The following is a 14,552-nucleotide window of genomic DNA, read 5'->3' as shown; positions in this document are numbered from 1 at the left end:
GTCATATCCCAGGCCTTTTGCAGCTCCTCCCAACTGTATTTCCCTTCATGAACTTGCTTAAGATTACCAGGAGAGGCCTTTTCCTCAGTCCTGCCACCTTTGCTGGTACATTTAGTGGGGACCCGGGAGAGGGCCCTCTCTGTGGCTGCTCCCAGACTTTGGAACTTCATCCCACATGAGGCCAGGTGGGCCCCATCTTTGCTCTCCTTTCACTAACAGGCGAAGACTTTTCCCTAAGTCATTGGAGGCAAACCATTTTCGGCTCGAGTGCCCAAAATGAGGGGGTGGGGAAGAAACCAGTGTCTGCCGTGCCGCCCGGAAGACCAGAACAGGAAGTGGCAGTTTCAGGGGGAATCATGGGGCCGGACAGGAAGTTAAAGGGGGAATCATGGGGACGGACAGGAAGTTAAGGGGGGGATCATGGGGACAAACAGGAAGTTAAAGGATCCAGAACAGGAAAGGAGAAAGGGGAAATCCTAGCTGTAGCCACTTCAAAAGGTTTGTCGTGTGCCAGAAGAAAGGGCTTCATGTGCCAGCTGTGGCACACGTGCCATAGGTTCGCCATCACTGCCCTAACTGAATAGCTTCCAGTGTGCAGTTTTTCATATGGATGTTTGTACCTTAACTGCATTGAATGTATTTTGGTGTTGCTTACATTTTGGAGTTATTGTATTCATTGATCCTTTATGTATTGTGGACTCATTGTTATTAACTTCAATATATTCTTTTAATCATTGTAAGCTGCCTTGGGTTGTTTTTAAGGGGAATGGTGGGTTAAATTTTTTAAAAATAAATAAAAATGACCCTGCTATCCACCAGTTCATATGATAGATAGCAGAGAGAGGAGGCCTCTGAATTTAGACTTCTCTTGACGAGGTTTCGTCAACAGGAGGATGGACTAGATCAGTGGTTCTTAACCTTGGGTTAATCAGGTGTTTTTGGACTGCAACTCCCAGAAGTCTTCACCAACAGCTGTGCTGGCTAGAATTTCTGGGAGTTGCAGTTCAAAAACACCTGAGTAACCCAAGGTTAAGAACCACTGGACTAGATGACCCTTCAGTTCTTGAGCCTTGATGGTCGAGGATTCCAGAATTGCACCTGCATGGAATACAGTCTCCTCACATTCTCCTGCATCATCTCCTTGATTTTGAGCCCTTCTATATCTGTGGTTTTCAGTATGTTGGTACATTGCTCTCATATACACAATATACTTTTTTCCCCTCTGAAATGATTTCCTCCATATTGGCTGATGCACTTTTTTTTCCTTTTCCTTTTTTCAGTGCCTTCCGCAAGCATGACAAGACTCATGAGATCCCGCACGGCGTCTGGTTCCAGCGTCACATCCCTGGAAGGGAACAGGAGCCGATCTCACACCGGGGAAGGGTCCCGGAGCCGGTCCCACACCGGGGAAGGATCCCGGAGCCGGTCCCACACCAGTGAAGCCATCAGGAACCGTGCTCACGCAGACACCCGCATTGAGCTCACTCCTAATTCGGCGAACAATGCCGAGCAATCCAGCCCAAAGTCCATGGAGGTTTCTTGTTAAACCAAACAGGCCTGAGTCTGGATCCCACTTCTGTACCACAATATTAAATCTAAAATGTTTTCTGTAACACACTGCTCAGTCCCCCCTACGCAGAGTTTGGCCAGGACCAATAAAGCAGACGTTTCGGTTGCTTTGTTCCCTTTAACAGAGACTGCTGCTCTTCTTTCTTCAAACTAATTCTAGATTACTTTAAAACATCTCCCTACAATAGAGCTAACAGCGCTTGCAAATGCCAAGGCCAGAGGACATAAACCGCCTAGGATCTGACTCAGAAATAAAAGTCTTCAAAGCACATATTCCATCTCCGGTCCTAAATTTTCCCCTTTAAAAAAAAAATCCCCATTTTTATTTCAGAGCTTTGCTTTGGAAAAAGCCAAGGAAGATGGGAGGCTTTTTTAAGGAGGAAAACTACAGCCTTGCTTAAGCCTAGAATTGCTTAAATCTGTACATATTAATCACCTGGTCCTCTGAGTCCAGCATTGTGAGTAGCTTCCTAGATCAATACATAATAACTGAAATAGGGAACTTAATACAACTTTCAGGCCAACGGAACTTAAGCCACTATTTCACATCATTTGAGAGTTAGTTGTGAGCATTCCCCTTTTAAAACTTAAGGGAAAGTACTTTTCAAAATCCTGTCCAAAGGTGGTTAAGCGTTTGGGTCTTTGGGTTTGCATTTCAAAGGACATTCAGAGACAGCAGAGTTAATTGATTTAGTTGAACTATTTTGAGCAGTCAAGGGGGGGCTGGCTCTCCCTGCTGGTGAGTGTCCCCCCCCCTTCACCCAATCTCTGGCTTGTGTGATGCTTTTTGGCATTCTTAACCAACGTTGGGTCGTCCAGTTGAATCTAACAGTTAAGTTGTCATTGAAGGTGGAAACTTTATTTTCATTGTTTGACATTTATGCTGTAGTCAGTTGGCACCGGCTGTTCAAGCCCTAGAAGTCAGGCTTAACTGATGCTGAATAGGTATATTCTGCAATGTTTATGGAAGATGCAGAAACAACAAATGGGGATTTATTTTGATGACTGTAAACATAAAGATGTATTGATTTGTAACTTTGAATTCTTCTCCTGAAGTCTGCAGAGCTGAATTTTGAGGAATCTAAAGATTTCCAGCATAGATGGGAATTGTAGTTTTTAAAGATTTTTTTTCTACTGGCTTTTCTGTTGCTTATATCACTAGCTGATGAATTTTGAAGATCAAGCATTTAAAGCATCAAGCGTCTCGACACCTGAATATTTGGGGTAGTTGAAGAGAACTGATTTCTAGTCTAGCTTAATTACTTCTCTAAAATTGACAGCTTCACAATTATCTTGGGTGTTTGGAAAGGAGGAACAGCAGACTGTAACGTGAGAAGGGTGTAAACCTTTGGGGAAAGTTTTTATTAATGAATTATTTGTATTTATTTCGAAAAATATATATAAATTTGTAACTTTGCAGTGGTTCGTATCTGTTTTGTGTCCTGGCACGCATGGGTGATCTTCCGGAGGAAAGATTCCTTCTCCTAAGAATGGGTTTAATTCTTCCACGTCAAGACAACTACAGATTTCAAGCAAATGTAATCTGATGAAGGGTTAAAAACAAACCTCACCAGCTTGTGGAAGAACCCATTTGCATAAGAACCTAAACATTGTGGATCATCTAGAGATGGGCACGAAACATGATTAGTTTCCTGGCCGAACAGCTGATCTGTGATTTGATGCCCCGCCCCCTCCAGTGGGTGCCCACTCAGTGGCAGTGTCCTGCCACACATCCTCCCGGCACAGCTGTTGATTGGGTGCCAGCTGGAGATGGCAGGAAGCCAAACCATGGACCAGATGTTCAACGAGGGAACCAACTCTGCCGAACCAGCGTTTCCTGACCATCTCTAAAGACTTTGACATTTCTCCTGGTTATTTGTTCATTCCTGGTCAATAGGAAATCAGGAGGGCACAGCACTGATAGAGGAGACCAGTTATTTGCAGAAAGAACATCTGGATCCCACAGAGGTGGCTATAGAAAGCTTGAATACACACACGCACACACACCCCAGGTTTTAATGCAGTAGAGAGGGTTCCTTTGTGATTGCCAACAAAATGTTTGATTTAGTTTTCTGTCCCTACTTCTGAATTTGGCTCACTTAGGCATCTGCATTCCATCCCCCTTTGAATTCTTTCGAGCTCTTGTTTCTGTAGCAGAAAGAGAAAAAGGCAGCCTCCTTTACCCCAGTTGAATCCAACACCCTGGTTCAATCTGTTGGGGGCAAAGGGCCAACTTCTCCTTGGTATGCCTTGAATTCAAAGTGTAGTCACCAAAACAGTGTTGTGAAAGAGGCTATATGAGGAGGAGATGTGTACTGTAGCTGTGACAAATCATAGTGCTGACTTCAACCCAGGAGAGAATGAGCTCAAATAGTCTTGATGCGGAGTCGCCCCTGCATTTCTGGAAGGAAAGAATTGGGCATGTTTAGCGTTCAGAAAAGAAGACTGAGGGGAGATATATCAGCACTTTTCAAATCCTTGAAAGGCAATCATATAGAGGAGGGACAGGATCTGTTCTTGATCATCCAGAGTGCAGGACATGCAACAATGAGCTCAAGTTACAGGAAGCCATATTTCAGTTGAATAGCAGGACAAACTTCCTAACTGTTAGAGCAGTACAACAATGGAACCAATTATCCTGGGATGTAGTGAGCGCTCCAACGTTGGAGGCATTCAAGAGAAAATTGGACAGCCATCATATCTGCTTTGATTTGGATTCCTGCCTTTGGCGGGGGATTGAACTCTAATGGTTTCTCAGGCCCAAGTCCATGATTCTAGGATTCCTGAAAATTGAAGAAAACAATGCCCTGGAATTGTCCAAAGTCCTTGATTGTCTGCGTTTTGTAGTATGCCTGTTAAGGACAACTGTCCTTAAGTTACAGTCCTGGTGGCGACAGAGAGGATGCATAAAAACAGTGGTTCCTACCTAGCTCTGCTGGCCAGGATTTCTGGGAGTTGTAGTCCAAGAACATCTGGAGACCCAAGGTTGGGAATCACTGTGTTAGAGTATACATTGTGATCCACTGTTACTTCCATTGCAACACAAAGCAGACATGCATGATCACAAGTGCTCTCAACACTATATAAGCAGCTGGGGGCGGGGTTCCTTTTAAAAAAAGAGACACCTTGCAAATGGATCTGAGTTTGTGTGCATTCAAGCTAATGATATGGAGGCAAATTAGCACAGTGGTGCCTCGACTTACGAACTTAATCCGTTCCAGAAGCTGGAACATAACTCGAATTGGTCGTAAATCGAAGCACCATTTCCCCCAGGAATGCACTGAAACCCCTTTAATCTGTTCTGGCCAAAGGAAAAAAAATCACCAAAAAAAACCCAAAACAACATTGCAGGCCCCCTCGGAACGCACTGGGGCTGATAAAAAAAAAAAAACACAGACCAAAAAATTAAAAACTCACAGGACAGAAACATAACCTTCCCCGGTCCAAACCCATGCTGCAAAAAAGCCTGTATGTACTCACTCAGAAGCAGAAGCCAGGCAGTCTGAAGCCTCCCTGCAAACCCACACTCTCTTAACCATTGGGGTGAAATGCCACCAACGGTTAGCACTTTGAATTCCCTACCTTTTTCCCTGCCTTTTTTCCGGTCGGAACTCGAAGCTCCGGTTGCAGGTTGAAGCAAAATTTTGTGGCTGGAGATGGTCATAACTTGAAATGGTCGTAAGTGGGGACATTCATAAGTCGAGGCACCACTGTATTCCATGAATCCCAGGCACTGAGTTTGTTGGTGGACCTGAAAAGTCACATTTTCTAATACTCATATTGGTCTCCTGGAGCCTTAAGCTGAGTTTCCAGGGAGTTTACATGCCATGAAGCGTAGCACGGATTAACCCCTTTTCACAATGGGCTGAGAAACGGGCGATCAGGTGCTGTAGAGATCTGTGTTCATGTTATTGAACTTAACAACAAATGAACTGGCATCAGGCAAGCCATAATGAAACTGAGTTTGCTGATGCCAAGCTAATCAAGATGGCGGAGCAAGCGTGAAGTACTATAATGGGAGCTGTCCGAAGCTGTTTGGTCCATGTGAATAGTATAAGTTCAAAGGTGAGACAAACTTCCCTTTTTCGTTTGTTTCTTTTAAATCCTTTTTCTGATTCTGCCAATGGAATCAGAGTACTATTCAAGGAGAACATTGGTGTTACGTTGGGTAGCATAGTATAAATGAGTACTATATCATTTGAGTGGCATAGGAGATATGAAAGACTGAATCGGAGTCTTTTGTAACCAGTGTCTGTTGTGTTAGCCGTGTATTCATCCCTCTGTGTCTTCTTCTCCTAAGCTTTACTGTCATTTTATCTCTCCAACCTGGTCAGTCTCTTGAGTGGACCCTAGGCATCTTTTCAGTAGCAGAGGAAAAGGTGATCTCATTGCCTAACTCAACGCCTGTCCCTACAGGAGAGCTCCCCAATCTTTTTGGACAGGTGGGCATACCTGGAAGGCCAGGAAGGGGCAAACCTTGCCTGTTCTTACCATGACTGCTGCCGCCAGTGCGTGACATGGCAAAACATTGCTGAAAGACAAACTGGTGAGGTTGGAAGAGCTTGCACCCAAACCCTACATAAGGGATTTGAAGCAGGGTATTCTCACTGGAAGGACAGATCCTGAAACTGAAGCTCCAATATTTTGGCCATCTCATGAGAAGAGAAGATCCTCTGGAAAAGACCCTGATGTTGGGAAAGAGTGAAGGCAAGAGGAGAAGGGGACAGCAGAAGACGAGATGGTTGTAGCAACCAACATGAATTTGACCCAACTCTGGGAGGTAGTGGAAGACAGGAGGGTCTGGCGTGCTCTGGTCCATGGGGTCACAAAGAGTCGGACACAACCAAACAACAAATTACGAACAAGGGACACTGTTTCCCTCTTTACTCTAGACCCAGTGGCATTCAAGAGGAAACAAAGACAGTGGGTGGGTGCAAGGCTGTGAGGACACACTCCTGCTAAAGAATAATAATAAAGGTAGCGGGGCAAGAGAATTTGAGAGGGGGTGCCCATCGGAGATGTGTTTCCGGTAGGCACAGTATTAAGGATGCCCACTTTGTATGGAATAGCAGTGGGTCTCACCAGTCCAATTGTGGGTGCAGCTACATTTGATGCACATCCTTTGTTGCATCTGAAATCGTCCGCCCTCATACTGGATGTGTGGATTCAACTGAGAGTTCATTTACCACACCAACAATTCAAAGAATTTGCACTCTCCACCCCCTCCTTCTCTCTTTTTGCCTTCTCCAACTTCAGTTGGCCTCCGTACCTGGTACTTCACATACACACCCCTCTTCTCCTTCCTCTTCCCTCTGCCAATCCTGCATTCAATAAACGTCCTTGGGCTCCCTTTCACACACACACTCCCTCAGAAAGAAACACACCTGACAAGAGGTTATTCAGGAACCTTCCCTCAGCCCCTCCACAAGCAATAAAGGTGGCAAAGGGCATTGAGTAATGTGGTGGCTTCTGTTCTTCCTCCTTTTTTACCCACTATTTCCCCTCCACACGGGCACACCCCATCCTCTCTGCTCTCTTTCATTGCCCTCCTCAGTCTCTCTCACTCTCTTTTTTCACGGCTGCCTCTTCTCCTCCTGCTCTTCCTCCCTCCCTCCTATACAGACACGGCTTCCATCTTTACACAAATATGGACTGGGGGAGGGGGGGAGGAAAGCCCCTTTGAATGCTTCCAGCAAGAAAGAAGTAGAAGCCCCCAGAGAGGAGAGGGGAAAATGCTTTGCAAGTTAAAAAAAAAAAGAGAGAGCACCAGATGGATTTGAATCAGCTTTTGCATCATGTGGGCAGCAAAATAAATAAATAAATAAATAAATATTTCAAATTCACCCATTTTGTAAGTGGAACAAATCCCGAGATGTTTGACGGTGTCGTGGACCACTGTATCTCCCTCAGCCTGACATCAAGGGAGGTCGAAGACAAAAAATCTGCAACTTCCTTTATGCACTTTATCATTAAATTTCAATGCCTTCTACCCTGGGGACAGTCGAATGAAAAGCAGCTTAGATTCTGTCTCTGAATAAATAGAGTGCCTAGGGAGATAAATTTAAAATTCTCAAGGAGAAGTTTTACAAATTAGACTTCTAGCTTATTCCAGGGTGTGCTGGCTGCTATTGTTTTTATTTTTTTGGACTGATTGATTTATACCTTTTTTTTTTTTTGCAAAACATTTCTTTCTTCAAAGGAGCTCAGCTCTTAATAATAGAGAGGAACAGCTGGCACGGTGCCTGCCATGAGTAGAAAGTGTCCAAATATGAAGCAGGCAAGGATCCTCATTCCTTGCCCAAAACAGCTGTAGAGAAGTGACCCTTGTGTTGAAAACATGCACACCATGCTATTTCTGAGCCTTGTCCCAGAAGTGGATAATTGCCCCATCCAGGAGGGACGTCTCCCCAGCTGGTGGTACCCTAAGCCGCTTAACTTTAAGACAGGCAGGAAGGAACAGAATCCTCCTTGCGAAGACCCGTCGCACACTCCCTGCCGTGAAAGGCACTTGGCAAGCGCTGAGGGTTTTGCGTAGAGCAACCAGGGATCAAGACTGGAATCAAAGCACCCCTGGAAAGGCGTCTAAAGCTTGCTGACCTCCGCATGACATGTCCCCCACCCCACCCAGGCTGTCTGCCATCAGATGGCAAACAATATCATTACCAGCAGTTGCTTCCTTCCTTCTTGTAAACAGCACTGATTCAGTGGCATTTTCATTAAGACGGTGGTGTAGCAGAAAAGACTCCACGCAGCGGTCTTTGCTCTCACAGATGAGATGGATTTAACAGAGAGATGAGGAAGGATCCTTTGGGGGGGACCATTGTTCCCCAAATCCACCAGCCGGCATGACCAGTGGGAGAAATCTGGTAATTGTGTTCAAAACATGTTACACTTCTGATCTCTGTGTTAAATCCAAACAGTTGCTTGACTTGCAGTTTAGCCCAGAGATGAGGATGGTAGAAGAACAAAGGATACACATGATTCCCGCCCTAAGCCCCATTTTTGCCCCTAGTAAACTACTTTTTGTAAGTTTTTCGTCTTCTAAAAACTCCTCTCATTGCAAATTTTAAGAAGTGGATGCGGACAAAACAGCACAAGATGGAGAAATCTTTTGGAGGCTTGGAGGGACCTTGGGGTTTGCAGGAAGACAGAAATTATTTGGGGGGGGTGAACCTAAGGAGGAAGACCTTCTATCCACACATAAACAAAAAATCAGCCAAAGAAGGACTGAGCATGGTCAGTACAGAATGATGGCTAGTGATAAGGTGTGTGATGGCAGGAGGGCGAAATGTCACATGGCTTAGATTTTGAGGCTACAGGTCCCAGAATCCTTCACATCGTGTGGCCAATAACCACAGTGGCTGGGGATTCTGGTAACTGTGCTTCCAGAAAGTCACTTCTCTCAGATCTGGAATGAAGCCGCTGAGATCCTGAACAGCAGCCCTCCACAGTGCTGAACGTCACAGCTGGTCTTTCTTAACGCTTTCCAAAGGCTCCTAAATAGAGATGGGGGTATTCGTATCTGAATGTGAATAACCCCCAACTCTATCCCTAAGCAGAGGTTTGTGGATTTCTGCTTTTGGAGTGCCTCAACTTGGATCCCCCAGGCAGCTCCTGGAATTCTGGGAGTGCCATTCTGAAATACAGTGGTGCCTCACTAGACAGTTACCCCGCAAGACAGTTTTTTCGCTAGACATTGACTTTTTGTGATCGCTATAGCGATTCGCAAAACAGTGATTCCTATGGGGGAATTTCTCTGGACAATGTTTGGTCCCTGCTTCGCAAACCAATTTTCGCTAGACGATTTTGACAGCTTCCTCCGCGCTCGCAAAACGGGTGTTTTCAGGACCTAAGCTTTGCAAAACAGTGATTTAAACAGCTGATCGGCGGTTCACAAAGCGGCTTTCCTATGGCCGATCTTTGCTAGACAATGACAATTCTTCCCCATTGGAATGCATTAAACAAGTTTCAGTGCATTCCAATGGGGAAATGCTTTTCGCTAGACAATGATTTTGCTAAACAGCGATTTCAGTGGAACGGATTATCATCGTCTAGCGAGGCACCACTGTATAAATCCGGTACCCCTCTCCTGCTTGCTAGAGGGAACAACGGGACCAAAGAGTGGCAGGCAGAAGTGATCCTTCATGACCACTTCCAACCCTTTTTCAAACGACTGGTCTTCAAGCCTTGCCTGAAGGCAGACGTTTCCTCCTGAATTCCTCCCGGGGACATTTCCTAGGATCTCTTGCTTCCAGTCCCGCTTGTACCACCTCCCCATGAGTGCCTTGTTTGGAGCAAAGAATTCTCAAGGGAGCCTTTGTTTACGAGATGTTTGCTGCGCATGGCCCGACGCAGAGTCATGTGCCCCTTCACAATAGCGAAGTTCAGGACGCGATGAATAGGAAATGTGCTCTGCCTGGCTTGTGTAGCATGAGCTAATTGTGGGGCCATTTCTCCCTACCAGCCAGCTTCATGGTCTGAGCAAAAAAAGAAAAGAAAAACAGGCTGCATACAATGCTTCAAACTCTCCAGCGCTGCAGCCTAGATTCCCCTGAGCACTTTCAAATGCACATCTCTCTGTCTGGGTATGCTTTTTGATTGCACAGACCCTTGCGTCTGATTCCTGCAACATCATGTGGGTCTGCGATCATGCTGCATGGGTAAGGGGGAGGAGGAGCTCAGGTGAGATGGATGTTGCATGCCTCAATGTCATAGGCACTGTCCAATCGGCTCGAACAATACGGTACGGATAGCACATCATTAGGAACTGCAGTTTATTCCACACGTAAAGATGTCTGATTGTCATGCCACATCCATTCTCAACTCCTTTGTGTTCCAGCTAAGTGTGATCGGTCACCAGGAGATAAACACAGGTTTCAGTTGCAATTCTGACGGGTTGGTGGTGCATCTCCATGGAATCATCGGCTTCTAATTACGGGCTCTCTGTATTGCCTGATCTAGTGCATCCTTGATACTCCCCAGATTCTACCATACTGTTCTTAGCCTTGAAAGCAGCAGTACTTTCTCTATCCAGTTGACATGGAGCGTTACAGATTCATGGACAATTCCTTATCTACTTACCTGGAGATTTTTTTTGGGGGGGGGGGACATGTAACTCCCTATAAGTTTTGGATTGCAGATCCCATAACCCCTGACTGATGGTTGTGCCCCATGTACCTGAATAGGACCTGGTCTCTCAACCTGTTGAACCTGACACATCGTTTGCAAAAGCCAAGCGGATTCCCACCCTCATTTTCACAGCATACCACCCACAAAAAAAGATACAGACTGTTTCTCTCTTGGTTGCTTTGATGAATAAAAAGATTCCGGGTTTTTTTATTATTGCTTTCTCCTCTGTAAAATCAGAGTAATAATGTGTAAGATTTGGAAAAGGCAGGTTGATTTCCCTCTCCGATCCCTTCCATGTTTTCCAGGATTTGGCCCAACTCTCTCTCTCTCTCTCAGTTAGCAATTTCAGAGTAATCGTGATAATGAGCCAAGTCAGCAAAGATGTCGTTGGGGTTATTGCAGCTCAGGTTGCAGAAGCAGGCGTTGATCCACATGATTTTCCTGGAGAATCCCGTCCCGTCTGGACACCGGAAGCTCACCTCGATGGTCTTTGACTTGTATGGAGCGCAACAGCGGTCATCCACACAGAGGCCACAGTACTTGGGCCTGTAGGCCATCTTGCTCGCACATCCAGAGAGCGTGTAGTTCATTGGCTCGTCTCTCCTGTACACGGCTAAGCATTTCTTCCCAGGCTACAGGGAGCGTTCAAAGGACAAAGGAGAGTGCAATTAACCAATGCTCTTGAGTTACCATGCTTCTAATATTTAGCAGTCTATGGGTGGCAAGCTGGCTGGATAGCTCAGAAAGAGTTAGCTTTCTCTGGCTGTGGGGCCAGAGGTTGGGAGTCTGATCTCCCACTTTGCCTCCTAAGAGAAAAGCCAGCCTATGTAGCCTTTGCCAAGCTGCGCAGCCTCAGGGTGCCAGAAAGAAATGGTAAACACCTCTTCTTCATACTCCCTACCTAGACAGGGTCACTATACAGTATGTTGGAACCAACATGACAGCACACAATTCTTATTATTAAGCAGGGCAATGCATCAGCCTGGCCCAGTTGCTATCTGAAGAGGGACACAAAACGAATGTCACATAATATACACAGAATCTGGGAAATTATTTATTTATTTATTTTCCACAATCCCAACAAGAGTCTTCCAGTCAGGATGACCTACAGTCAGGATGGGCTACAAATCCTATTATCAGAGCTTGGAAGTAAGGGGTTAAATGTAAGGCATTATTTGGTTGTTGTGGGTTTTTCGGGCTCTTTGGCCGTGTTCTGAAGATTGTTCTTCCTGATGTTTTGCCATCATCACCCTATCTCCTGAAAAGGATAAAAGCTGTTCCCACAGCAATAAATACTCAACTATCCAACAAACAGCAACAGAGCATGGACAGAGTTCCAGTCCAGTCCTCTGAAGATGCCGGCCACAGAGACTGGCGAAACATCAGGAAAAACAACCTTCAGAACACGGCCAAAGAGCCTGAAAAACCCACAACAACCATCAGATCCCGGCCGTGAAAGCCTTCGAGAATACGTTAAGGCATTATTTGTTCAGGTTTTGGTTACCAGGGCGTAACCAAGTTACATTTCAAAAGTTACCTAACAAGCATTTTTGGTTACTAAGAATTAGCACCATAAATTGAGTTTACAATACTCATTACAAGGATCCATGAACATGGATTTCAAAGTTAGGGTGGAACCGTTAGCTTTAACCCTTTGCATTCCAAACTCTCTTGGAACCTCGGCTGCCAACCCACTTCGTCCCTAGACACGAATTTGCAGACAAATTCTTGTCATCTCGTCTCTTGCCTCAGCAAACCGAGGCCCGGAGCTGGCCCTGATTCCCTACCTTGATGTGCTGGACGATGTCCTCTTCACACGGCCGCAGGTTGCAGAGCCGGCTCTCCTTCATCAGGTGGCACTGGTCGTTATCGTTCGAGATCCTGGTGGAGATGCCCATCCCGCAGGTTTTTGAACAGGGGCTCCAGGAAGAGGTCTGAAGGAGGCAGTTCTTCTGCCACGATTCAATTTCGCCTTCATAAACTGGAAAATAAAGGAGCGCTTGAATGAGGAGAGCTTCCTCACATTTTTGTCAGTCAAGACAGTTCCTGAGGAGAACGGGAAGGCACTAATCATTCTTTCGTTTGTTTATTATTATTTATTTATTCTTTCTTCATCTTGTTTTGAGGGAACTTTGTCCCTTTTGGATTTTAAAACATTTTAAATGGTGGCTTCCTAAGCTTGTTAATACTTCGTTGTTCCTTCTGTGTGGATTTATTTATTTATTTATTTATTTATTTATTTGATTTATACCCCGCCTATCTGGACCAATGGACCACTCTAGGCGGCTTCCAATATAAAATTAAACAATAAAATACAACAGATACATGGCTAATACAAAACAACGAGAATAAACTAAAAAATAGGAAAATAAGAAGAAGAAAATCAAGAATTGGCTGGAGGGAAGGCCTGAATAAATAACCATGTTTTTAATTGGGTTTTGAAGATGCCCAGTGTAGGGGCCGCGCAAATTCCTGGAGGGAGATTGTTCCAAAGGCGAGGAGCCACCGCCGAGAAGGCCCGGTTTCGTGTCTTTTCCTTCCGGGCCTCTCTCAGCGTCAGGCTCCCCAGCCTCACCTCCTGACTCGCACGGGTGATCCGGGTAGACCTTAGTGGAAGTAGGCGTTCCGCCAAGTATCGAGGTCCTCGATATTTATTTATTTATTTATTTATTTATTTATTTATTTATTTATTTATTTATTTATACATACATACATACATACATACATACATACATACATACATACATACATACATACATACATACTCCACCCATCTAGTCAATTGACTACTCTAGGCAGCTTTCTTTCTGGATTTCTTTTCTCCGATCTAATCAGATGAGTTTATTACTGTTTTTTGCCATTTCTACCTCTTTCTATCTTTCTCCCTCCCTCCCTCCCTCCCTCTCTTTCTTTCTTTCTTTCTTTCTTTCTTTCTTTCTTTCTTTCTTTCTTTCTTTCTTTCTTTCTTTCTTTCTTTCTTTCTTTCTTTCTTTCTTTCTTTCTTTCTTTCTTTCTTTCTATACCATCCATCTGGCTACTAAGGCCACTCTGGGTAGTTCACAACATAATAAAACAACACATAACACTTTAAATAAATTCACAAAACATAATAACAATACAAGAAATCAAATTAAAAGTATCAGTCACCGTAAACTAAGAAAAAGACAATATAAAAACAAGAAAGATAGTGATATTCACTGATCACACTTGCCATTATAAAACATCTCAGAGTAAAAAAATGGCTAGATTTTTTTTGCGGGGGGGGGAGAACTAACTAACTAACTAACTAACTAACTAACTAACTAACTAACTAACTAACTAACTAACTAACTAACTAACTAACTAACTAACTAACTAACTAACTAACTAACTAACTAACTAACTAACTATCATTTGTAGGCTATCTTTCTCCAGATGAGGGAACCCAAAGCAGCCACAAGGCTAAGTAAAATAAAATTCTAATAGCACAATAAATTACAAATTTAAAATCAATTAAACTACATTAATAATTAAAAAAACATTTAAACCTTTAAAAACAAATTTTAAAAAAACAGCATCTGGCGACTCTGTCACAGTTATTAAAAGCCTGTTTGAAGAGTTGGGTCAAAAGGATCAAAAGGAGGAAGATAATCTAAACTGACATGGAAGGGCATTCTACATACAACTTGGGAGCTGCCACAGAGAAGGCCCTTTCTTGTGACTCCATCAGAGGCATCTTTGATGGCAAGGAGGCCAAGAGGAAAGCCTCCTCTGAATGTCTTCAGGGCCAGGAACGTTCATATCAGGAGGATGTGTCTTACACATCTAGCCCTCGCTACATCTTCTCTCTAGACTCTCCAGTGGCTGCTTTTGAT

General features: G+C 44.4%; 2 protein-coding genes across 4 annotated transcripts in view; one reads left to right on the top strand and one right to left on the bottom strand.

The window, feature by feature from the left end:
- The window catches only part of NDRG1 (N-myc downstream regulated 1), a 91,778-nt gene extending 88,790 nt beyond the window's left edge, over positions 1 to 2,988 (top strand). For all 3 annotated transcript variants that reach the window (XM_072999356.2, XM_072999357.2, XM_072999358.2), the window contains one exon: positions 1,281 to 2,988. In XM_072999356.2, the coding sequence (XP_072855457.1) occupies positions 1,281 to 1,546 (266 nt within the window). In that variant the 3' untranslated portion in view covers positions 1,547 to 2,988. The remainder of the gene's footprint in view (positions 1 to 1,280) is intronic.
- Positions 2,989 to 7,700: 4,712 nt separating this feature from the next.
- The window catches only part of CCN4 (cellular communication network factor 4), a 35,260-nt gene continuing 28,408 nt past the window's right edge, over positions 7,701 to 14,552 (bottom strand). Inside the window, exons 4-5 of the mRNA XM_020806404.3 lie at positions 12,486 to 12,679; positions 7,701 to 11,330 (exon numbers count right to left, since the gene is read on the bottom strand). Of these exons, the coding sequence (XP_020662063.3) occupies positions 11,031 to 11,330; positions 12,486 to 12,679 (494 nt within the window). The 3' untranslated portion in view covers positions 7,701 to 11,030. The remainder of the gene's footprint in view (positions 11,331 to 12,485; positions 12,680 to 14,552) is intronic.

The sequence above is a fragment of the Pogona vitticeps genome, chromosome 4, assembly GCF_051106095.1.
Source record: "Pogona vitticeps strain Pit_001003342236 chromosome 4, PviZW2.1, whole genome shotgun sequence".
Classification (NCBI taxonomy): domain Eukaryota; kingdom Metazoa; phylum Chordata; class Lepidosauria; order Squamata; family Agamidae; genus Pogona; species Pogona vitticeps.
The sequence above is the reverse complement of the archived record's forward strand: the minus strand, read 5'-3'. Positions and strand labels throughout refer to the sequence as shown.